At 43.5% G+C, this 26,149-nt stretch overlaps 1 protein-coding gene across 6 annotated transcripts in view; it reads left to right on the forward strand.

Annotated features, from left to right (window-relative positions):
- KCTD1 (potassium channel tetramerization domain containing 1) overlaps positions 1-26,149 on the forward strand; it is a 102,986-nt gene that overhangs the window by 33,664 nt on the left and 43,173 nt on the right. The window contains exon 1 of one of the 6 annotated variants that reach the window (XM_074899037.1): positions 154-2,024. The exons of 4 other annotated variants lie outside the window; for them this stretch is intronic. In XM_074899037.1, coding sequence (XP_074755138.1) covers positions 171-2,024 — 1,854 coding nt within the window. In that variant the 5' untranslated portion in view covers positions 154-170. Of the gene's footprint in view, positions 1-153; positions 2,025-3,165; positions 3,243-26,149 lie in introns of those variants that run through there. One more of the 6 variants, XM_074899044.1, reaches the window with a different exon arrangement.

Here is a 26,149-nt window from a genome sequence, read left to right on the forward strand (position 1 = left end):
TCCCAACCCCTCCCGCCCCTTCCCCGCCGCCGCCACTGGGAGCGCGGCCCCTTTAAGAGCCCGGCTTTGCCTCCCGGTAGCTGAAGGTCATTAAAACACAAAAGCGCTCCGGCGCTGCGGTCCAATATAGCGCATGCGCCCTGCCCGAGGACTGGCAGGGAGACGGCAATATGGCGAGAATGCCTGGCAGCGGCGGCGGCGGCGGAGAGTGGAGCGGCGGCGGCGGGGGAGGCGGCGGCGGCGGCGGGAACAATGCGGGGGACCGGCCGCCCGGCCGCGGCGTCGCCCCCCGCCCGCACCGCTACTGCAGCGCCGGCGAGGAGGAGGAGGGCGAGGAGGAGGATGAGATCCAGGAGGTGCAGATAACGGGGGACGAGGAGGAGGAGGAGGAGGACGGAGCCGATGGGGGGCTGCTGCTGGACGAGGAGGAGGAGGAGGAGGAAGAGGAGATGGGTCTGGAGTGGGACGGCGAGGAGGAGACGGAGCCGCTGCCGCCCGCCCCGGGCCGTACGGCGGGCGGCGGCGGCGGCAGCGGCGTCGGGGCTGCCCCGGGGGGCGCCGCGGCGGCTGCCCCGGGGGGCGGCGGCGGCCCCGGCCCCGGGGGGGCGGCGGAGGACGCGGAGCTGGAGGCGGCCCTGCTGCTGCAGCGGCCGGAGCGGGCGCGGCTGAGCGAGAACACGCGGCTGGCCACCCGCTACGCCGTGCGCATCTTCCGCGAGTACCTGAGCGAGAAGGCGCAGAGCCCCGACTTCGAGACGATGGACAAGGGGGCGCTCTGCCGCGTCCTGCGCTCCTTCTACGCCGAGGCGCGCTCCAAGAGCGGACAGCTCTACTCCAAGTCCTCCCTCATCAGCATCCGCAGCTCCCTCAACCGCTACCTCAACGAGCCGCCCTACTGCCGCACCCTCGACCTCACCAAGGACCCCGAGCTCCGCGCCGCCAACCTCACCCTGGCCGCCGTCATCCGCAAGCTGGAGGAGCAGGGCGCCGGGCCGGTGGTGCAGAAGCAGGCCATCACCCGCGCCGATCTCCGCAAGCTCTACACCTGCAGCGTCTTCAGCACCCAGAGCCCCTTCGGGCTCCTCAACAAGGTCTGGTTCGAGACCTGCATGTACTTCTGCACCCGGGGCCGGGAGAACCAGCGGGAGCTGGAGGAGGACTCCTTCGGGCTGGCCGTGGACGAAGACGGACGCAAGTTCGTCTACTTCAAGGCGCTGGGGCCCTACCACAAGTCTCGCTCATCCTCCTGGAGCAAGAAGCGGGCGGAGAGCAGCGACGAGGAGAACCTACCCCGCATGTATGAGACTGGCACTGAGTTCTGCCCCTACGCCAGCTTCGTCAAGTACCTCTCCAAGCGCAACCCCCTCTGCAAGGCCTTCTTCCAGCGCCCGCGGGACCACTGCAGTGAGGGTGACATCACCTGGTACGAGAACAAGGCCATCGGCAAGAACCTCCTGGGCACCCGCATGCAGATGCTCTCCAAGGCGGCCAAGCTCTCCAAGACCTACACCAACCACTGCATCGGCGCTGTCTCTATCGCCACCCTTAACAGCATTGCCGGCATCGGCACCAAGTTGGGGGGGCCGCAGCTGCCGCACCACCACCCCCCTCCCCACCACCACCACCTCCTCCACCATCCCGCTGGTGGGGGCTGCTACACCCCTGCCGCCCTCAACGGTGGGCCTCGGCCCCGGCCGCCCGCTGCCAACCCCTATGTGCTGCCCAAAGACGGTGACGCCGCGCCGGTGAAGGCAGAAGCGGCTGCGGTGGCCCCGGCCAAGCGGGCCCTCTACGAGGCGGTGTTCCCAGCGGGGGCTGCGGCCGGCGGCGATGCCTGCGGGCCCTCTGCCTCCCCCAAAAGACTCTGCCGCCGCCCCGCTGAGCCCCTGGACGCCGCCGCACCCGCTGTGGTGGTGGTCTCAGTGAAACATGACCCCCTGCCTCACCTCCTCCCCGAAGCCAATGGGCACAGAAGCACCACCTCACCCACAGTAGTTTCACCTGCTATTGTTTCCCCCACACAGGTAACCGGAAAAAGAAAAAGGAAAGGGGGAAAAAAAAAAAAAAAGGTGGCAACCTTGCACCCGGTCCCACATAGCCCCCACTGCACCCCTCCTTTCTTCTCCATCTCCCTCAAGGCTGGGCACCGAGGCACACTGCCAGCCCCAGGGTGACTCCTGGGGCGACTGTCACTGTTCAGGCATCCAACGAGCCCGGATGCGTGTTATCCATCCCTCACCCAAAATTTCCTCACCCCCTACCACCAGTCTGGTGGCCACTCGCTGTGTGCCTGTGGGTCGAACTGGAGGGGTGCCCAGGGGCTGCCTTGCTCCCAGTCAGTGTCGGCACCAACAGCTTAGCCCTGCGGGCTCCCCCTTTCCCTCCTTTTTATTTCTCTTTCCCCCCTTTTGTTCTTTCTCTTTTTGCGGGAGATGTGAGTTACGAAAGTCGGGCTGAAATAGTAGATAAGGGCATCAGGTGTCATTAGTGTGTGTGGTGTTCTTGATGTGCTAATGTACTATTTGAATAACCTCAAATGCAGGAAACAGCTGGGAGAATACTCAATTACACACTAGTAATGAGGGTGTAATTTTAAACTTCAGAAGTTAACAAGAGGGTTAATACGGCAATTGCATTCATCTTGTATTTGTTTATTTAAAATAGCTCTGTTTCCTGGCAGTGCTCCCCTTTTTTTTTTCCCTTTTTTTTTTTTCCTTTTTTTTTTTTTTTATAAGGCAAATTGGCTTTAGTTGTGTTAGTTACCATAGTGGCGAAATATACAGTAAGAGCACAGTTAAATGGGTTTAGGTGCAGCTTAACTGTGGAAGGAGCCCAAGTTCAATTAGATGTGTTTCATTGAGGTAAAACGGTCTTGTCAAAACCGCTGTTGAGCTGTGCCTTAATGCCTTGCGAACCCCCTCTGCTGTGTGCTGGCACGTGCTGGTGCCCGTTCCCCATCCCCTCCGACAGCACTTTCCTTTCAGGTGCTCGAGCGCTGGAGCTAAATTACTTCAATTAAAGACTCGCTGCGCTTCTGCAATTGGCTTGAAGTTTGGAAGTCATTCTAACGAAATCTGTAAAGCGTATGCAGTTACGTTGTGCCCCATAAAATACCGTGTTTCAGGCAAGAACTTCACTGCTGGCTGCCCTACACGATTACAAAACCCCTCTGACATTCTTGTGTCGAGTAATAACAGGAATCGCAGCCGTCGGCCGGAGAGCGAGGCGCTGGGTGAGCACAGGTATATGACATGCCTGAGCTGTTTCCCAAGTGGAAATACCAGTTCTGGACAGACTGACCCTTTCAAAGAGTTTGCCAGCTAATCAACCAGCCTGAAGGCTAATTGGAGGGGGGGGGGGGCTTCCAGTGAATGCCTGCATAAGCATCTATGTTCTTTACAATACCTGTGACCTCTCCTTTCTAGCAGGGGGTGTTTTTGGACCACTTCAGTGGAGTACTGTAGTTTGATCTCCTGCTGTGTGTATCTGGTGTCTCTGAATGGCTTAGAGGCTTGATTATGTGCAGATAATGTTTTTGTTCTAGCTCATTATTTCAGGTATAAGCTAATGCTCTTTCACTGTATTTAACCCTAGACTCCTCTTTTCCTTGCTTTTAATTGACCTTGAAATTAATTTTGAAACTTCAGGTGTAGTTTAGCTTTTTTTAGGGCACCAGCACACGTGAGTACAGGAAGGGGAAGAGGGGAACCGGATAGAGAAGTTCTGATCCAGTTAGCAGTAATGGAGTACGTGTGTCTTTAACCTACTAAATGAGGTGTCTTGGTACCTTCAGTCATCAGGTTGGAGAGCTTGATCTACCCCGGCCCACAAATCTCTCCACACTTGCATAATGCTTAGTCGAGGAGAAATCCAGCTGCTGTAACTGTTTGTTGCAGAGCTGCGCTGAAGCATTTGGAGCTGTAATTCTCATTAGTGGCGGGCTGTGGGGAGAAAGGGAGAAGCATCTAAAATAGATGATAGAGTACACAGGCGCGTGCTGTTCTCTTAAGTGTATCAAGAAAGAAAATGAGCAATCAGTAAGGATACTAGGCAGTGTGGGTTTTCTCAGTAATTATATGGAAATGTTCATCTCCATTCACAATTTAACGAGCTAAACAAGCTGCCCAGCCACTTTTGTAGCTGAATCTTGCCTTCACTACAGAACTCATTAATTTAAGTCTTTAGGAGAAAGAAAAATGTCTTTTTTTTTTTTTTTTAATCACCAATTCTTTTTGTGTCAGTTTTAGCTTATGCATTTCTTCTGGTATATGACAAAATGAAAACATACTGGCTGTGGAATAGGTTTCTTTGGGAGAACGTTAATGCTAAACTTTACCTCCTTTTATAATAGTTACGCTAATCGAGGTCCAGGGCATTTCCTGGGGAAATTAATGACTGGTTGGGGTTAATAGCCCAAGGCATTGCCTCAAGCCGTCCACTCTCCCAGCTAGTCATTAATCCCCAGGAAATGCCCTGGCCCTCAATCGTTGTTGCTTAATTATAAACAAAGACTTTCCAAGCCTTTTTACTGAATACATCTCATCAAGTAATGTGACACTAAATTTCACTGTTTACAAATATTAGTGATTCCTTGAAAACATGAAGGTCATAAGTTTGTGGCTTATTGGTCATCTTTGTAATTATTTTTCCAGGGGACAGATTCTGCTGCCCTCATGGACTTGTACAATACCCTGGTGAAAAACTGGTGGTGTGATGAGAGGATGTGCATGCGTGCTCTTTTTTTATAGCATTGAGAACATTAGGCGAGGTGTGTCAGAGGTTAAATGAAGGCACCAAATGGGTTGTCTTCAGTTTGCACTGACTACAAACTTCAAGTGTTTGGATCAAGTATGTTAATTTTATGCTTTTCTATTGTGGTCGCTCCCATCTTTTGTTTTAGTCCCAAGATGTCTTTTCAATGCTGGGTTTATAGGCGCCTCCTCCAGAGCTAGGGAAAGGTTGGATCAAGATGAACGTTTAATGTACTATTGCTTTAGGTTGCAGCCTTGCGAGCAGAATTTATAGAGTGTATTTTAAGCATACAGCACTGTGCCATCATGGCACAACTTTCTTTTCAGTCCTTATTTGCTCTGAAGTGCAGCAATTTTCCTGCCACTGACAGCAGTACTTCAGTTCAAGTTGATGACAGAGGGTTGTAATTTGGCTGTTGTTCATCTCTCGTGTTACTGAAAGATGAACAATAGCTAAAGTTTAAGCTTTTGATGCTACAATGTGGTGGTAGCTGTTGAGATTTATAAATCTGGTACATGCTGAACTTACTACAGTAGTAATACCCAAAAATAGGTCTAGGAAAATAGATTGACTTCTGCCATGGGTGAGGAGAGTTTTGTCATTTAAAAATGCTTTTCTTAAGTTGATTCTCTAACTCAGCTGGGTTTCTCGGGGCTGCTTGTGAAGAGTTTCATCAGATATTAAGATATCTACCGAACACTCAGTCATTAAAACATGACTCGTGCATTTATCTTGGCTGTTCCAAGGAATCCTTAAACATTTTTTCCTCCTGCTTTAAATCCAGAGCTGTCCTTTTTGTTTTTTGTTGTTTTTTTTTTTTTTAATTTGGCCCATATCTTCTTGGTGCCTTATGTTCTCTTTGAAGGGCTTACTCTGACCAGAACCAGAAATCTAGTTCTGACTGCAGGTTTTGCAAAAGAAGGCAAAACAGTAGCACATGAGGAATATGAGTAGACAGCAGGCACAACTTGGAAGAAAGCAAAGTAATAAATTAGTCTAGCTCTTTTTGAAAAAGTCTTTGGTTTTGAGGATGGATAAGAATCTTTCTGCTTGATCTGGGAACATCCTCCACTTCCATAAAATGGCCACAAAAAAGTCTTCTGTTCTGTACAGATGGTTGTAGTACTCTGCCCAGAACCATTGTTAGGTGCTTTCAGAGTATGCAGGGTAGGAGAACTCAGACAGCTTCGGGGAAGGATGCTTAGGATGGCCGTGTTAGGATGGGAGGCTTTATTTCTATGCATACAATAGATGAGGCAACATACCTATCTTAAAGGCTTAAAGTACAGTAGCTATTAAGACTGATGACTGCTAAATACGTTGTTAATTCTTGTGGCAAGTACTTCTGTTGATCTGGTTTCAGAGGTTAGTACTGGCTGCCCTACTGCCTAGTTAGTGCCCTCCTCTTTGATTAATGGATTATCCCAGGTTGCAAGAAAATCCAGGATTTACTTGATGTCTTTTTTAAAAGAAGCACTGAGATTAAAATCGTAAAGCATCAGGGTTCAAGGAACTTTAACCTACAGTTAAAGAAACTGTGGCTACCTTGGGAGCTACTGTTTGTTTCTTGGTTGGTTGTGGTTTTCTTAAGCGGGGAAGATTTTCATCTTCTACCAGGTTACAGATGCGGGAAGTGATTAATCGTAGGAGGGACCTATTATATCTGATAATCATCAGAATTGCTCTGAAATCCTTGGGAAGTGGGGGATAAGGTAGCAGAGGTGTCAAACATGGTCACCAAAGACAGCTTTTGTTATCAGTCTCCATAGGGAAACAAATGAAACCTGTCTATTGCTGTCTTCAGTGGAAATCAGTGTTTGTAACTGAATGCTTCTAAAGATCGTTTAACAGAGATGGGAGTTTTTTTGAAGTCAGTAGGATATCCCAGGCTATGTTCCTTAAAACTAACATGAAGTTTGGTAGGCGTATGAATGTTTCCCAAGATGAGTGCAAGAAAAGCAGCATAGAGGTCAGGCTTAGTGATTCTGTATACAGCTTTGAGGGCAGTATATGCACTGAAGGGAATTGGGCTTTGTTTCCTAGACTGAAGTGGGTGCATTTTGGATCAGCTGTTGGGGAGAAAGTTGATTTAAGGTGACTCAGGAGAGTATTTCACAGAAGATCTGAGAATGGTGTTCCGATACACACAATTCTGAATGTGGTTATGGAGTTTAGAGTCCAGTGCTGTCTTTGCAGGTCCTCTTAGTTGCATTGGCACGATATATTGGAGGTAGTAAATTTTGTAACTATTTCAGATGGTGATTTCTGCCACTATCACTTTAATTTTCAAAATATTTTTACTTTTTAGAAATTAGACTCCTTTTATTTGGCTGCGTCATGTGAGCTAGTCAGAGAACTTGCTTGGTCCAGCATTCGGTGATGCTAAGAATGCAAGAGGTGATCCGTTTTGTATAACTTAAATGAAGATGACCTTTTCAGTACAATTAGGAGGAAAAAACAGCATCGCTGAAGTGCTGCTGTATTTTGACACTTTTTAAAATTCTATAGAATCTGAAATGACTGTGTCAGTACTCTTCCTCTGTGCACATCAAAGATAAAATGCACAAACTTAAAGGCAGTAGAGAGCTGCTTTTTTTTTTTTTTTTTTTTTTTAACAAAAAGTCTTCTGTGATTATCCTGTAAAAGATTTCATATTGCCCACTGCTCTCCTTCTAGAGAGCAAGAGATCAGAAACTGTTCAGTCTAATTGGTGAGTCTGTATGACAGTGAGCTGCCTTATTTCATGTACGGTGTAGAAATAAATGAGTGCTTAAACCCTTTGAAACACACCACTACTGCAAAAGCCATAGGCTGTAATTAAATTGAATGTGGGGTTGTATTGTCTTGTGCCCTTGGCTATAAACTTGATAACAGACCATGGTACACCCACTATTGTGTTAGAAGCTGGAACCTAATTAGCAATGTTGTAGATTTTCAGTCACTTTCGAAGCCCTCCTGTTCATCTTTTTCCCTGTGTCCTTTCTTTCTTATTATTTTGCTTTTCTGTTTCTGAAGCAATAAATGCACCCTTCCTTTCAGAAGGAAATTGTTAAGGGCATGTAGCCAAATATGTATGTGCAAGATAATTTTTTATCATATTTTGGATTCAAGGGACAAGTGTTGGTAACTGCATTTTATCTGATGTAGGAGAGATTTATTAGTGTTGTGATAGTAAAAATATATAATCATGTTTCCAGGGAATGCTTTCTAAGTCTCTTCCGGGCATTTAAGGGGGGGGAGTAAGGAAGGGATTGGAACTTCTCATAATACCTTGATCTAAAAGTAACATTGGAAGATGTACGATTGAATTCTGTTCTTGTTGTTTTTTGGAGATTATCCACAAGGAAAATTATTCTTCCAGGCTTTTAGAAATTTATGTGCTTTTGCGCTCAGCCAGTTTTAGTTAGCTGAAAACCTTCAAACTTGCTAAGGACTTAATCCCTAGTGAGGACAAGTGCCTTTGATGTGTTCTTAATGCCATTTTTAGTTTGGGGAAATAATCAAAGTTGTAGTGTACAGATGCAGTATATACGTTTCCAGTAAATTCTTAATTAATTGATATCCTTAGCTATTGTATTCATCTGTACACTTCTGTAGCTAGGACAGATTGTTTTAATTAAATTGAAATTGAGTGAAATTTTTAAGCCCTATTCATTTACCAATGTATGAAAACATCTTTTTCACTGTATGCTTAGGACACCTCAGCTCCATATAACACAGTCCTGTGCATAGATATTAGAGCTAGTACCTCTTTGGGACGTCTGAGTTGCTTCATGTGCTTGCTTGAGCAGTGCACTGTGTTGATGTGGTGTAGTGTAGCTCGGACAGTGTGTTATCATGTATATTTTGGCAAGGGGTAATCACTTTTTTGAGCAGTGTGAAACCAATGCTTCTCCTGTAATACCGTCATGATTTTACGTTGAGAAACAACAGGAGTCCAGGAAGACAAAGCCGATGTGATCTGCAGGAAGGAATGGATTATAAATCCTGTGGTGAAGCTTGTCCAAGGTGGGCATAGGAGAGGAGGTTTGAGTACAGCTTTTTTGTAGTGGGAGTAGTTCATGGGGGTGGGTTAGTTGCTGGGTAGATGCTGTTCAGGTAACACAGGCTAGAGCACTTGTCATTGCAAAAGGAGGAGGACAGAAATCTCTTTATGGGATGTGAAGTGTGAGGATGAATTTGGGCTTTCCTTCTGTTTTCTTATCCGAAAAATCTTGTGGAGGTGCTGTGGTGGTTTCTGAGCTGGGTTTATCTCTAGCACAGTGCTTCATTTCACTCTCTCCTCCATAAAGTGCCGAGGAACCAAGTCTGATGATGCTGTCATTTGTTTTAGTTTGTTTTTTGATACGGGGAGTGGGAGGAAGAGGAGGCTGTGTAGTTGGGACTCTTTTGCTTGGTTGCTCTAATAAAGGAGCCACAGCTCTCAGGCTTCCCTGCAAAGCTGCGAATTGGTGCCTGTATATGCTGTTACTACTTTTGCATCTGTCTGTCAGGAATGTAATGCATAGATGAATGACTTCCCTAAAATACCACTGTATTTTAAGTTCCTTTTTTTTTTTTTTTCCTATGTGTGTCCATTTATGTATGTTTAAAACTAAGGATTGCTGGAGAAATTTCAAGAGTGATTTCTCAACACCCTTCAGCTGAATCCTGAGCTTTTACTCACTGCAGGGATATATATAGCTGCTGCTTTTGCTGCTGCTGATTTTTCTCCCTATGTTTCTAGCAGGCTTCAGAAGTGGCAGGGAGAGGTTGTTCTGCAGTAAGGACAGCATACTGTGTCTGATGCTTTGACTTTGAGTTATTAAGATCTGGTGTAGTCATCCTGAGCTCTTAACTCTGATCCAGGGTTACCGGCTGCAAAGCCTGTGCTCTCCTTGCCAGTGTGAGCTCTTGTTTCACAGGTGAGGTGTCTGCAGTGCACCCAAAGGAAGAGCACTGAAACTCTTAGGCGCAATAGGAAATCATCAGTGGTTAATTACTGAGCATCCTCTGGCTTAAAGCTCCCCTGGAGAAGAAGCAGCGGAAGCGTGTGGTGTGTCTGGCTGATGCGAGGGTGGGAACATGGGGTTTGTGGGTTTAGCACGAAAGAGAAGGGGAAATCCGCTTGCGTTGCCCTCCTCAGTTTAGTTCTGCTTGGGATGGGTTGAGGCTGTTTTCTCCTTGTGCCTGAAATGTGGGGAAGAGAGTGAGGAAGGTGAAGTGGACTTAAATAGCCTCCTTCCTCCCTTCTTGCAAGGGCTGGCTGTTACCTGTGACATGCCTGACAAACTCCTTCCCTCCTGTTGAAATCGCTCTATTCAGAAGTATGTGAGTTGTCTGAAGTGCCGTAATTAACCCATATAGTTTTGATGCCAAATTAGGAGGACCTAACTGTGAGAGTTAGGTTGACAAGTTGGAAAGTATAAATTGGGGGCACATATGCCATGGCAGAAAAACCTACAGCTGTAGTACGAACGGTGCATGAATGTCAGAGGAAACCTGCTTGAATTGATTGCCTTTTTGAAGGTTTCCCAATGTTTCTAATAATTTTATGACTAGCAGTGCTCACATAAAGGATGCTTATGTGCTCATACTCCTCATCTCAGATATGACACTGATACTGCAGTTGTTTATCACAGGAGTTAGCTAGCAAATTATTGCAGACCATGTTTGTGGTGATCGGGAGATGATACTTTGTGTAGGTTTTTATCAAGTTTATCAGTACTAGTTTCCATATTGGGTTTAGCAAACATGTTGTCTTTTTCCTGTTATCATAACACTAGTTTCTGGAAGCTTTCCCTAGACTGTTGCCAGAGCAGGTTCACATTTCTACTTGGTTCTTTAAAATGCTTTTTAGAGAAGGGAAAAATAATAAGATGCTCTAACCATGTGGGTTTTGGCAAATAACCAATTCAAAAAGAACTGTTTAGCCTTTTAGTATATTTTGCGCTTTCTCTCGTCTTTTATTTTGGTAGTGCTGAAGTAAGTATCTTGATGATTATCTCTTTGAAAATACAGTTTCTCTGAAAAAAAACCCACTATCTCTCTGAAATGCACACTAATCGGTGACTGGCATACTTGGGAGTGGGAAAGTAACTTTTCTTGGATGCAAAAGGGATAATGCAAAGCTCTGTGGTCCATGAAGCCACGTGAGGAGAACTAAGTTCTCTCAAACTGACTGATGTTGGTAGAATATGATTTCTTTCCAGCACCAACACTTGAAAAATTTATATTCTTTAGCAGGAATGGCTATGCAAATCCCCTAGCCTTTGACTCTGGTTCTTTTGCACAAGTACTGTTTGAAAATAAAACAGGCAGAGTGGGACTAACATGGTTTCAGTGTCAGTCTTAAACTGCTTCAAAATCAGCTTTCTGAAGCTGCTGCCAATCCAAAGCAGCATGGGTAACAGTTACCGTTTGATTTTTAAAAAGCAAAAACAACTTTAATATCCTGTCAGAACTTTGTAGTTTTGCCTTCATTTTGGGTTATTTGACACACTTCTAAAGCAGCTTTATTTCTGGTTTTATCTCTTTAGAAGTCTTTGCAAGTTACCTTTTTTTTTTTTTTTTTTTAAATGCATTATTTTTGAAATGCACCTGCATTTACCAGCTGGTTTCCAATAAAACATTGTGAGGCTTTTTGGTATCTCTTAAGTAGAACCTCAGCTACAAATGTTTCCACTGAAAGTACTTTTAGATATATGCTGTTCCTGTCACTTTTAGACACAGAAAAGTATCAGAAGTAAGGAATGCCAAAAAAAAGTTAAGGAAAAGCCAGGTTCATTATGACTAGCAAGTACAAGTGTGTCAAAATGGGTATCGAGTTTGAAATGTAGAGTGACTCAAATCATACTAAACATAGTATTACTTGAAATGCTAGTGCATTGGTGTATGGAAGTAGCACTACACTACTATGTAAATGGCAAAAGTATCCCCATGGTACAGAGGAGGATAATTTAATGCCTTTTTTTAAAGTTTACTGTGGTAATTCATTAGGAAAGGATTTCTCACGCCTGTGCTAAAGTGGAATTTTTAACCAGTCAGTTTTCTTCAGTACAGTATATTCACTTCCAAACTGCTAATAGATGTATTCAGGATCATTAACATAATAGTAGGCTAGATCTGCAGTACAGGATAATGATATGGTAGTGATTGCTGCAGTCATGTAAAACGTACGGCAGATACTTTCAGAGGCTGTTATGTGTTGTTTTAGTTGTTGAAAGATACCAAAGAATCAGTCTAAATCCATATCTTACAGGAAAATGTACAGTAGATGATAAATAATATTTTTTTTTTTAAGATTTCACAAGGCCCGTGTGCAAATTTTTGCCAGAAAAGCAACACACCCGCACGCCCTCCCATTCTGTGCTTGGTAACTTAGCTGAATATTCTAACTGATTAAGGCGTTTCTATTTCTGTAAAGTGCTGGACTCATTCCACTGGACACTTTTTTTGCTACAGGGTTATGATCTTACCAGTGTTAGTTGCTGTAAAATGCGCCGGTGTGGTGTTTTTTTGGCATTCTTCTGTGAAGATTTCCAGTGACAGAATTGCAACAACTACCCGACTACCTTAGCCTTCACAGCAACGTCCCCTTGCTCGGCACATGGGGTGGCCAAGTCCTCTGTGGCCCCGTCCTTCCCGCGGGGAGTCAGTTTGGGATCCAGCACAAACAAACGCTGCTGCTAGAGCCGTGACTGTGCAGCCCCGCCACAGGGATGCAGGGCACCGCTGCCGACAGCCCGTGGCTCTGGGCTCCTTGGGTCTTCTCAGGTTTTCCTCAAAAAAAAAAACCAACCCCAATGCTGTAAGGAGAAACTAAAATGTCTTCCCCCCCCCCAGATCTTTATAAAACTAAAAAGCTCTAAAACAAGGCTCAATCTGAAAACCTTTATTCTCTTTAATGTTAATGATAGTGGTCTAAAATAACTGTTACCTCCTTTATCTGAAAAGACTGGAATTTTAGGAGGGGAGGAAAGCAGAAGTGAGCTTACTGGCCTATCTGAAGGTCGGGAAGCAGGGGTTAAATAACTGTGCTAGGAGGATTTTGAAGGCAGAACGTAAGAATCCTGTGAGAAGAAAAATATCTGGAAAAAATTTGAAATGGAAAATAAGGAGGAGAGAGAGAAAGCAGGGTGAGAAAGTCTTACCAACTAGCTTGTTGCAGCATGTCAGTTTGGAGACTAGATTAATTTCTGTATACCAGTGTGCTTCTGCTGGATTAGTTTGATGGATTCAAGGGGTGGGAAATAATGCTTCTGTTTGAAGAGGTGATAAAACTGGAGGAGGAAATTAGGATTTTTAAAAAAATCCTTCTCTCCTAACACTAAATTACAAATGTAGTAGGCGCTGAAGCAAGATTTGATCAAGGAAAAGGTAGACCTAGAGGGTCTTGTGACTTTAAAGTAGAAATGCTAGAGGAAAATATAAAAGAACAGTGAAGTGTGGAGGGGAAGTCTTGGTTTTCTTTAACTTTCAAGTTAGTTAAAAGAAAATGAGTATAATGTAAATTAAATGCGGTATATTCTTGCCTCTTGTGGAAATTGAAATCTAAAGATTTTTTGACTTAACCTTAAAAAATATGACATTTAAGCCAGTGGTTTCTTGCAGAGTTTTGTTTCAGAGTAAGCATTGGTACTTGAGTATGTATCCCAAAAGAAATCCACTGTCAGTGCTGTGGTAAAATGGCCTTACAAGCATTGTGTTTGTTTTTATGCCTGGTGGACAATAAACTAGTTTCCTCAAGCTACTTGAAATAGTCCTTGTAAACTAAAGTGTCCTGATCAATTTCTCATTCCTATCTTATTAAAACTCAGGGAGGAAGTTGGGCAAACATGTTTTTGATCAAAGTGCTGTATAAACTAATCATCTACTCCATTAATCTTTAAGCTACTTCATAAAATTTCTGAGAAGAACCCCAGTGGGTTCCTGCTTTCAAAGACAGCTTCATCCTACCTGGATGCCAAATAGAGACAACGGCTCCAGTGTGTGATGGGAGATTTACGGGGTCTAGAGAAGAGGAGACAGTTGGAAAGTCTTGTTTTTCTGATGTTTATCTGGCTCGCAGTTTCCTGGTGGAATAACTAGGATTGTTGAATTCCATGAATAGTTGGCTGCATCCAAAATTATTTGTGTATGCTACTCTATTCTGTATGTTAATGCCTGTAGTTTTGTTGTGTAGTCAGTTCATGTTATATATGACAACCTTAAATGCCTCAGTGGTGTGCTTAATCAAAACATTTTTTTCCTGAAGGAAAAATAGCTCTGAGAAGTGAGGAATTTCTTGTTGGTTCTGGTGGTGGATGTCTGGGTGCTAGCTTTCAGTGACCCATTCTTGAGAAGAAGTTAAGCTGCTATCATACTGTACTCTACTTCTTTCATAAATATATTTTAAACTTCTATACAGGCTCTTTTCAGATTTCTCTTCTGTTGGTTTCTGTGTATGCATTTTAATGAGTAGGAGACCTCAGATCAGTATTTACAGCATCTGCTTCGATGCTTGATCTGTGCAGCTATATTAAGATACATGGTTTTGCGCTTTATAAGAGACTTATTCAAGGAGAAGTGTTCATGTGATCCACAATATCTACTTGTTGGCAGTGGTAGGGGATGCTTTGAGCACTGTTGTAAAAGCAGTAGTATTGCGTTTTGGAGACACTGAAATATGCTGGTTTTGTTGTGACTTGAAAATTAAAGGTTTGTGTTTTACTGTGGAAAAAAGTACATGAGAAGTGGCCACTGCAACATAAAGAGCCTCCCTGGAGCGAGAGGCATGCTGCCTGCGTGGCAGCGGGATGATACCATGGGAGTAAGAAGTTGTGTTTCAAGAGATGGGAGATGGCAGTGTTGGAGGTAGTGTACCAGCTGGTTAAAGGTGATAAGGAGGAAATGGGATAAGGAGGCGATGTTACTGAGAAAGCTGGTAAGAGATACTAATCTGGTTGTACCAGCAATCTAGCCCAAAAGGGGCTGGGGGAAGAAAGTCCTCATCTGCAGTAACAGAAAGTCATAGTTGTTCTTAAAGCAAGTTTTTTGTGACTGATGGGAAAATTAGTGGTCTCAGTCGGATCATAGTGGACAAGTATCCTCACAACAGAGGAGGCCACCAGAACTGAAACTAATTGTCACTCCTGTTGGTAGCCTGAGTGGCAAGGTGGGGGGAAGAGCTGCCCTCACCCCAGAGGTGGGCCGCCGACCATCACGATGGGCTGATGGCCGTGTGGGGAAGCTTGATCTGCAGGTGGTGCATTTGCTGTCTGGATTGTCTGCTGGTCTGTGAACGTGAGGTTATCTAAAAGTACCAGATTCCTGTACCAATTTAAGTGGAAAAACAAGACTAATGGCCAAATTAGTACTCTGTATTTTTCACTAGTCGTGAAAAATAGCAGTTTTCTTCTCCATCCTCCTGGCTTTACCATCTTCCTCATATAACTGTGCTGACTTTTACTGATGGCTTCTTGTGTCTAATCATTTCTTAATGAAGAAGGCGAGTATATTTTATCCTGCATGGACTTCTTTCCGTCACTTGTTCCTGTTTCTTTCCTCTCCAGGCAAAAAATATTTCCAGCTGAGAGGGGCTGGATGTGTCTCATTCCATAGCAATTGTAAATGACCCTACAGATTTGCTTGCAAAAAAGGAGAACATATTTTCCCGCAGAGCACACCCTCTTTTCTCACCTAGAACACACACAAGAATGGTCATATGAGGCCGTATCTGAGGGGTGTCTGTCCCTGTACCCCATCCCCACATCTGGCCAAGAGCAGATGTCTGTACAAGAGAATAGGAATGGGTGAGTAGGTGACACTTCTCACGTGAGTCTTATAAAGGTGCTGCCAGGTCTCTGAGGTGTAAGTGGCGTGGCAGAACGATGTTAATAACTAAAAAGCAGATATTAACATAATCGTGTTGCGTCTGTGGGATGAACGGACCCCTTTGCATTTTCCTCTCAAACTGTTTTGATGGGAATGTTGATTACAGACAAGGTAAACTTGTTTGTACTTCATTCATTAATAACAAACTATAAACTGCCCTGCCTCCCCTCCCCACAGGCAAGGCACTTGAGGAGATGCCAGGCAATTAAAGTACTTAAGACAGTAATTACAGTCAAATATACAACAAAAATAAAATCACTGCACATGATTTTTTTTTATGCTTGGTTTTGTTCTCTGCATTTATTAAACCACAATTCTTGCCTCACGATTGAACAGGAATCTCCTAACTGGTAATACCAAAGTGTGTGTCAAGTTTGCTTTGGTTCAGCTGGGTATTTAATAACCTCTTTGACGGTCTTAGTATTGAATTCTTCACAGCTCAAACTCCTGCTTTTTAGATGGATCTTGGCATATAAAGCCAGCATGCCTCTGAGTCTTGGCACTGGTCAGTAGGGAGGTGATACCAATGCTCCCTTGAAACTTTTCCTTTCTTGCTTTTCTTGCTAGTTTTCTTATTGTATAAGGAGTATCATCCCTCTGGTTACTGTGATGCTTAAAAGGGGAAGACTGAATTAGGCTGAAGCGTTCAGTTAATCCATAGTTGGCTTCAAATATTTAAATTCAGCTGATGCATTTTAAACTTCAGAAATAAGTGTCCACAAACTTGGCTTGTTGTGAACCTATTTAATGAGTTAGCGTCCTGCAGTATAAACGTGTATATGCCAGCTCAGTGTATTTTTAAGTGAAATTCTTAGTGACTTCAATATTCCAGATAAAGAACACTTTAAAAAGACAGAAACTTAGCTGTAATGAGATCCAGCTGGTGTGCATAAACCTTTCACATTACATAATTAAGTTGGTAAGTAATGTATGGAGAAAAGTTCTTGTTGCTTATTCTTTTGTACTGGAGTTTTACAAGGCTATATAAATACTGTAAGTATTTAATGGGGGAAATGCAGGATTAAAAGCAAACAGCAGATGATGTATGGTACAAAAATGTCATAAACCAAATGTGTAATACTACCCTCTCAGTGTTTAATACGAAATGACTGAAACATGACAGTATTCTGAATGTGACCTACATTAAAATAGCTCTTATAAGAACACTTTCCAATTGATTGCTTTGATTAATGTGACTAGTTTAAAGGTAGATCATTTTATGCTGGATGATATCATTGCATGGATTCCTTTTGAGTAGTGTTATGACCAGTCTTTTTTACCTACATTGCTGTGGTATTAAAAGCAGGGTACAGGCTCATGGACTCCTTACCATAACTTAACAACCTGTTCTCCTTTTAACAAACTGTAATTACAGAAACATAAACTACATCTTCATTTATTTCAACAGTAGAGCATGGGAGAGGAATGTGGGAAGGCATTGTTTGTGCCGCCATCAATTTAGTTGACTACCTTGCAGTTGTTTCATAAACATCCTAGAAAGCTCCTGAAAATACTGAATGTAGAATGTGCCAAAAATGGTTAAAATGCAAGACTTTGTCCTCAGACAGACAAGCCCTGGCAAATCTTAGCTTGATGTTTCTGCCCTTGGCTGGCCTCCTCCTTTGCGGAAGGCTTTTGCTCCCTTGCAGAGTCAGCAGAAGGTACTGTGTGCCTGTGCTTCAGCAGCTACAATGAACCCTGGTCAAGGGATTATTATTTTTGGGTGCTGTCGTCGTCTCCAGCAATTCGAGTTGTGGTGTTTGGTCTATGAACTGGAACATGGGAGGCATGGGCATACGGTCTGTTTTGCCAGCTCTGCTGTGGGGGTGGTAGCCTTGGGGAGAGGAGTGGTTAAAAAAGAGCAGCCCTAAATTGCACAGCTGTTTGCTGTGTGATGATGAGTCCGAGCCCTCAGCTGTCCTCATTTAAAGGGAATGAATGGTCAAGCAGGTATCATAACGTATTTAAAGCTTAGGTGGTTGTTCTTGTGAAGAGTGTAATTTACAATAATTGCTGCTTTTAATAATAAACCAATCTATTTGAGATGTCTGAGTGCCCACTAAACAGTTAAATTGACAACTAATTTCAAGATGCTGTTACCAATATAGATATATTGACCTCGAGCTGTTCGGGGGGGAATATTGTGGGGCAATTTCCATAGCAAAGGTGTATTACTCTTAGGCTCTCTTCTACAGACAGGAAACCAAATTTTGAGTTAGAAATAAGCTTTCATTTGCCACAGACTTACTCAATGAGAGGTGAAAGAAACATTCAGAATGTAAGTGAATAACAAATATGTTTTGGTTTTGTGGGTTTGTAAGTCCCCATAAATCAGTCAGCAAGTTCCCAGTCGTGACAACCACATGTCCCATGCTCTGACATTGCAGCCACCACAAAATGCAAGTGAAGGGTGCAATCAACCCATAATGAGTGGCAAGCCGAATGAGTGGCATTAAAAAAGCAGGGTGCCGTCTTGCAGATTTCTGACTTTAATTTTTTGCAGGCTGTCAGTACCCCAGCAGACTAAATCACCCTCCTTTTCCTCTGTGGGTCCCCACCTTGCCCCTTGCTACTTGGTAAAGCAGCAAGCAAAAATCCATTATGGGACTTTGTGGGAAAACAGTGGGCTGAAGACCTTTACTGGCTTATTCATAAGGATTTGACATGGCTCAGTATTTTGTGTTCCTTGTTTTTAAGGAAATGCTTGTGTTAATAGGCATTTATCGTAAAATATCGTAGAAGGTGAAGTTGTGGTCAAGAGTGATTCTCTAGTTTTTTCTCTCTGCTCTGGGGGGCTGAGGTCCCTACTGCTTCTGGTGAAGCCATCACAAAAAGCAGGGCCACACTGATGGGCAGCTGGCCTGTCTCAGGGTTTCCAGCAAGGGTGAGCTCTGGACATGCCACCCAGATGCCTCAGATTGAAAAAATGAGGATAGGAAGCATTGCTGCTCAGCAGCCTCAGATCTCTTTACAGGGCTGCACTTCTCAACAGCTTGCTGCATACAGGACTTGTGAATAGCCAGTGGACCAGCCCAAGCAGTGGCAGCAGTGATTGAAGATGCTCGTAGGGATGTCTGCAAGTGCCCCACACCTTGTGCGCTCCTACTGTGTGAAGCAGTCTTGATGGGAGTGAAGTGCAAGCTTGCTTCAGCCTTGGAGTGGCCAGTTCCAGTGCTCTGCTGGCCTCTATCCAAATGCTGGCCTGAACCGACCCTGCTTGGCTTGAGATCCGGAGGGATCACAGTGCAGCAGGAATAAGAGGCACTTTGTTCTCCATCGTAGATATGCTGTGATTAAACTTGATAGTCATGAGGCTAGATTTACTGCTGTGCTCTCACTGTTTTGCATTGCACAACAGCACAAACACCCAGAGAACAAGTGAATTTGATCTGCGTTTCCTAAGGATTGTGAAATTCTCCTTCTGTATAAATTTGCTGGCTGAATTTTAAACACGATTTATAAAAGGAGCCTTTCCTCTTATAGTAAACATGATTTCCCTTTCTGTAGGGCTGTAAGACCTAGTTCTTAGTCTGCAAGCTAACTTTTTCAGCATACTATCCTTAACATGGTTTTGGCTCATCTTCCCTGCTGCACACTTAATAAGTGAAGCTATTTAACTGAGATGGAGAAGGAAAATATTGTTTCTTCAGCATTTGGACCTAATACTGGTGTACAGGAAATGTAGAGCAAGGCAGGCATTTGTTTTGCACTGTTCAGAAGCTTTCTAAAATCCTCTGAAGTGTGCTGTGGTTCTTATTTTTGGTCCATTTCCTCCATCTGCCATTGCAAGTAGACTTTCTCTTGCTAATCTGCTGCCTGAAATACTCTTTGTTCAGGAAAGCAAGTCTCTTTCTGTTGTAATCAGGGCTAGGAATTCAGCTGCAGGGTCACTCTTGGTGCTGTAGAGTTCACTGACTACACTTTGCTTCTGGCAGTTCTAGCTTTGGCCCCTTTACACAGATCAATGCCGGGCTAACCCCATTTATTGCTACTACTGAATCAAAACTCTGCTTCTCCTATTTAATTTAGCTCAAAGTAGAAGTAATGCAAACAAGCGTCAGCATGGCAAAAGAGCCAGAAGAAAAGGAGGAAGGAAAAAATGCACTCAGGTTTTTTTTTAATTACATGTACCAAGTGGTACCAGGCTTCAGATGGGAGGAATTAGTTTGCACTGTATCGTTAGACCCTTTATAAAAATCAGTCATCATCATTGATTCTAATTTGCACGTGAGCATTAGAATTTATCTGGTTGTCTTCAGTTCCCTTTCTGTGTTTAAAGCCATGTAACTGCTACTGCTTAAGCTCAGCCATGCATTCAGATTTCTTCTGGGTTTCTTAGTCCCAGATGAATCTGGTTTGCTTTATTGTGCCCTCACTAGATAGACCTCCATCCTTATTACTAGATGTCTTACCACCAGTTACCACAGCATCAGCCTCCTAGAAACTTCCAGAGTTGTTTCTGGTCAAGTGAAGTTGCTGTTGGCAGAAGTGTATTCTTCTCGGTGTAGCTACTTGGTGCTGAGTACTTTGTAAGGCTTGTCACTGTGAGATGGGTTAAGAGGTTTTGTTAAAGCAAGTGTGTGGCAGGTAAGACTCTGTGAATATCAAACACCATGGCTGCAGTATAATTTTTTTCTGTATCTGTGGCACACCTCAGTATGAGAAAGTGTTGGGATCCTCAGGACCTTACCTGAAGTTTAGATGACGAGACCTGTATGGTGTGGTTGGCATCCAGCCACCTCTCCTGGCCAGGGCTGGAGTTACAAATTCCAGTCGCCACACCTCATTCCACACTGCTTGTCAAATATGTGGAATAAGGCACACACATACCCTCACCCATTGCTGTCTTCTAGATTGAAGCTCTGTTCATTGTGCAAGGCAGCACTGATGGAAATCATGAGGTTTAGTGTTACTGCTGAAAAACAAAACAATCTTGCCATGCATCCTTCTACTCCACCCTTTCTCCCCTCAGAAAAACCTCTCCCCAAACTAATCCCCTTCAGTTTTTCAACTCCAGGGTGGTGTTCAGCAGAAATAAAGCACTTGGTTGAGTGTGTCTATAATAGGACAGAAGATGGCTGCCATGAGACAAATCTATAACTTAGGAATTGTTGCTGAACTTAATTTCTGCTACTCTTAACTAGATGATCACCACAAGACTCCTGAAACCTTTTCTGTTTGTTTCAAATGGTCTTTTATTTCTGACATTACAATTTATCTGTTCCTGAAGGCAAGTATTTCAAGTATTTGTTCCAGAGGGGAGACCAAAGCCTGTCAACCTAAATGTTTGTTTTGGTTTTCGGTTGATTTTTTTAATTTCACCACCCTTCTCCCCAGTCTTATTGATTAAATGCTGCCTCCTTCTGCCTGCCCTTTTCTTTTTCTTGCAGGCCTTTGTTGTTTCAACAGGAGATGCTTTGGTTTCCAGCTCCCAACATGTGCTTTGCGTCTCTGTTGCCTTCTTTCGTTGTCTCTAGCAGGAATGGTAGTGCTTCAGCCTCTCAGCTTTTCTCCACTTCTATGCTGGGAAGGGAGCTGATGGTTTCCTGCACTCCTCTGGGCAGGAGACAAGTGTCGAGTGAAATAGCAGGAGACAAGTATCGAGTAAGACACAAGCTATAAGGCCTTCCTGACGTTTCCCTCAAACTTACCTGGTTCCAGATAAAATCCTTTGCAGATATTATCTCTCAGACTTTATCTGGAATTGGTCTTTTAACGATTCCGGATGTGTCACTGTATACAATTGTCCCTTATCTGCTCTTTTATGTGTCAACTCCTCCTCTTGTGATGGTTTCTCTCACTTTTCAGGCCTTTGTTGGAATGTGGTGGGTTTTTTGCACGTGATTTTTAAAATTATTATTTCACTGTATTTGGTGATTGTCTCTACCTGATACCTTCTCATATTTTTGATACTCAAACCAGTCTTTTAAAGACTTTCCTTAGATAATTCCAGTTCTTGTAGTCTCGTTCCTTCTTTAAAGTTTTTTTTTTTTTCTTTATTGCAGAAGTCGGGTGTAGTTCAGTTGTCAGTTTGGACCTGTAGAGGATGTTTCCCCGTATTGGCAGGGTCTTACTGGTTATTACCACTCAAGATATTCAGTGAGTGAGTTTTCTATAGCTTTAGTTAGATGAAGGCTTCCCCCACCTCCCCACCAACCCAACAAAAGACTTCTTCAAGCTGCCACTTGCCTTTTTAATTTTGAGCTGCTCCTCAGAAGCATCTAATGATATGATTCTTCTCTGGTTTTGGTTTCTGTGTCATAACACATCTATATGTACTATCAGTTTATGTTGATGTGTCTTTCTTGCTTTTCAGTTTTATTGAAATATATTGTACATTGGAGGCAATAAAAGCCAATGGCTAGAGAAAGTGAGATAGGCATTTCTTGTTGATTAACAGGCATAGTCTTTTCTGCTTCTTTAAACATTTTCAGGTCCTGTTGTTGTCCAGGCACTGGTGCTTTGTATGTTAGTAATGACCAGAGAAGCACAAACGCAGACTTAGAAGCAGGCCATGCTGTCCAAAGAAATGTATGTTGTGTAAGATTTCATACACTATTCTAAGATTAAATGCACGGTCTGTTGTGGTGTCAGGTCAAGTAAAAGGCTTTTAATATAAAATTAAGAGTTTGGTGACCTGTTTAGCAGAAGTCATTCTGTCTACAACTAGACAGTGAATTACTACTTCATAGGGTTGGTGGTTGCAGTGATGGCTTCTGTTAGCGTATAGCACACAAATATATAGATTCAGGGTTAATCCAGTCTTGTGGGCAAAAAATGCTAAAATTAGCTGCCAAATGGATGTTTTTATCATATGAGCTACAATGACTGCTTAGAGAAATCCATACAGGTCTGAAAACAATAATAATCAAAATTGTATTCCTTAGCCTTGGACCCAAAAGTATCTTTTACACATAATGGAATTGAATGAACCAAATCTAAAATATGCTTTGTTCATATGCCATATGGTCGTCATCTTGCCAAACACTACTCTTGCCTTCCAGAGCAGACTGCTGTGTTCTCCTTTCCTCAAATCCCGCCCTTTGCACTAACCAAGAAAAATTGCTGCTTGACCCCCATAGTCATATGCCTACTATTCCTTTTCTCCCTTCATCCCTAAATGCTTTCCCAGCATTTAAGAAAACTTCGAACACCAGAAAAGAGGTGAATTGAACTAAAAACTTTAATGCGCTACTGCATTAAAGGAGACTTTTGAATTTAACCACAGCTGTATTTAACTAAATTCAGGACTTAAGCCCCTTCCTACCAGACACCAAAAAGCATACCCACTTCTCAGAGGGATTTAAAATCCAAAGATGGACAGATTTTAGTATGGTGCAGGGGTAGGGAAGTATCTGGGTCACTGAGAGTTTTTGGTACAGGTCCCGTGTGCTGCATGGGTAGCCCATTTCCAGAGCTCTGGGGAGGCACTCATCTTTGTGTGCTGCCTCGTACGTGTATTTTTATCAAGAGGCTGTTCCCTGTCCCTGCATTGGGAGCACCTGAGTGGTGGTGTGCCGACTGTCCCGAGGTGTTAAGTAACCCATGTGCATTTTGAAATAGCTACTGATAATACGATTTCTCTCGTGATAGTGTTTAAGCTTTTTCATTCTCCTGCTTGTTATGAAATCTGTAGGCTGATAATTTTAATGGGAGTTACAGGAGGAGAGGAAAAAGTCCCAGCCAGCCCTGGAAATGCATGGGATCGAGCTAGAGTTGAGTAAACGCTCCCTATTGCAGTCTGTCTTAACAAGGACTTCCAAAAAGCCTGTCATTTCAGTAAGTTCAGCTTTTACCCTTTCCTTGCACTGTCCTCCCTCTTTGGCAGTCTCTCTACCTCTGGTGGCGTTTCAGTACATTATAATTTTTGAGAGGTTGTTGCTTTGCTACATTCAGTTTTGGAGACCTGCTGGGAGGGGAGGTGGATGGGAGAGAGGAGGAAAATGCAGCAATGATGTAGGGATCCTGAAAGTTCTTTTTACCCATAGCATTGCATTATATCAAGACTGGAGTGAGGGGTGTATAATTTAGGATTACAGTTTCCCACCGTATTTCTAATTCTCTACCAGCCTGAATTCTAACTGTCAAAATTACAGTTCTGTTTACATCTTCATCATAAATTAGATAATTACAAATGTTTTGGCTTTAAAGCCCTTTTGTGCCTTTTTTCTGCAGTTAGGTTATAGATGAAGCTGTCTATCTGTTTTATTGTCTAGTCTCATAATTACTAAGTGGGTGTAGGGTCTTCAAACTTACAATTCCGTCTGAGAATATTGTATTATTGGTTGCTGCAAGAAACATCTGGAGACCACTTAGAACTCTTGTGTGTTATAACATTTCAAAGACACAGTTTTATCGGATCCTCATAAATTTGTCCCTTTTTCTTCTTCATATGGCAGGAAGAGCTAATAGAGGCTTTCTTGTGTTTCTCTTAAGCCTGGTAAGGTGATTCCATACATAAGATTCTTGAGATAGTCCAAAGGTGGTTTTTTGCTGTTTGCATGTTCAGTCTGAAGTAGATAATGTTCTGTCGATATGTCCAAAAACACATCTTCTCTAGATGGGTCAGTATTATCTCTTTCTCTCCTAGGCAAATTAATAAACCAAATTTTAAAAGTGCAGAGGAAAGCAGGCGGCTGGCTGATTCAAAGGGAGAGGCTATGTTTTTCATCACCACCCTTTCAAAGCCTCTGAATCAAAAGAACCATTGGATTGCGAAGGCAAGACCTATGCCACACCAGAAGCTCCCAGTTCAGCAATTTTCCCAGGGTAAAATTATAACTCATGTTTCCTCAGCACAGGCTGTAACTGGCAGCGTTCCTTCTACTTCTAAGGGTGAAATTGCTGGGGGGGGAACAGACATCTAATGTGCCTCTGGAAGTTTTACAATGGGTGTTAGCCTCCCTTTGTGGAAAGGTAGATGTTCTTCTGGAACATACCCAAGGGCAGGTGCTATTCAAACTGGAGTGTAAATTAACTTCAAATAAGGCAGTGCGGGCTTATTTTTGTTCAGTTTGTGAATCAAAACTAAAGAAGAAAAGCCCATTTCTCAAATTCTGACAGTTCATGATGATCTTTCAGTTATCCCACTGAAGTCTGCATTTTTATGGGTCTTTAAAATCTTCAGATATGACTGCAATTCAAGATGTTAATCTTTATTCATGTACTACTGATAGGATCTTAACTTGTAAACAAAACAGACAGATTTTAGCAATGCTTGTTTTTTGGTGTTGCTTCTCACCAGAAGATTATCGGACAAATTGCAGACTCGGTCCGAGAAGAATGTAACCAGTTGGTTTCTTTCCCACTCAAATTTTGACACCGTCTTTAAGGATTTGTTTAACTTTGCATTCAAATGTACCAGCATGGTTCTGGCAAACAGACATCTTTTCCTTCTAAATCCAGGAGGGAGTGGTGTTTTTTTTTTTAGCTTGTCCTTTTCTTATGTAAAGACTCTTACAAAATAAGCTCAGAGGGCCTGCTACAAGTGGATAAAAGGCAACAACACTTGAGTGAGAAGTCTGACTAAAAATTACATTATATCTCAACCTATGAGGCATCCACCTGAGAACAGTTGGAAGAGGGATTCCAGTGTTCGGAGCTCCCCTATCCCTTCCTGTGTCCATTCCTGCTCTGAACCCCACCTGCATGCATTGGGTGGAGGTGGCTGTTGCACACCTGTCTTCACTGGTACAGGAGATGAGCTGGGAGATCCTCCTTACCTCATGGAGGTAACAGGAGCTGTCTGCTGCTCAGGGCTCAGCTATTCCCCAGGGTCTGGAAAGAGTTGCCTGAGCTGCTGCCTCTTTCAGGGAAGGAGGCATAGACTCTGTATGGAGCCCCAGAGTATATATGTATGCTATCTGCAAAGGCAGTGGCAGGCCACACCTCAGCAAAGATGAAGTGGTCCCAGGGTATTTGGATCAATGCTGCTCACTGGAATGAATGAAGTCTTGTACAGAGGAGAACTGGTCTGTCATCTCTGTCCTTTGCCAAAAGGTGAAACTTGCTTTGTGTGCTTGCTCTCCTATGAAGTACAGGTAAATTTATGTTGTTTCTGCTACCTGAGGTTTGATAGAGGTAAGAGGAGAAAAGCAACCTGAGGTTTGATAGAGGTAAGAGAAGAAAAGCAACCTATTTTCCAGGTTTAAAGGAAAGTAAATGAAACTGTCCTCAGGGCAGCAGAAGCAAAGACTTTTGTATCAGCTGTAGTGTTGTGGGCAGGGCTGCCAGGCTGCTAAAGGCTCTTCAGACCTGGCAGCCTCTTTCCCAGGGACTGCTCATCTTTTTAATAGCATTTCCTTGTTGTTTTTTTTTAAAAAAAAGTGTCCACAATGACTGCAGCCTTTCTCTGCTCAGACTGGGGGATCTCTCGGCACGTACTGGTTTGTAACAGGTTCTGCAGTATCTGGCAGGATCCCCCTTTTGCCTGTGAGAATAAAGCAAGCTGAGTGAAGGTCACTGAGGTTCTTTGCTATACGCGTCGTGAAATATTTTGAGCTGGGCATGTCCAGTTACAGAAGGCTCAGGCTGGGGAGTTATG

The sequence above is a fragment of the Athene noctua genome, chromosome 2 (assembly GCF_965140245.1).
Source record: "Athene noctua chromosome 2, bAthNoc1.hap1.1, whole genome shotgun sequence".
Taxonomy (NCBI): domain Eukaryota; kingdom Metazoa; phylum Chordata; class Aves; order Strigiformes; family Strigidae; genus Athene; species Athene noctua.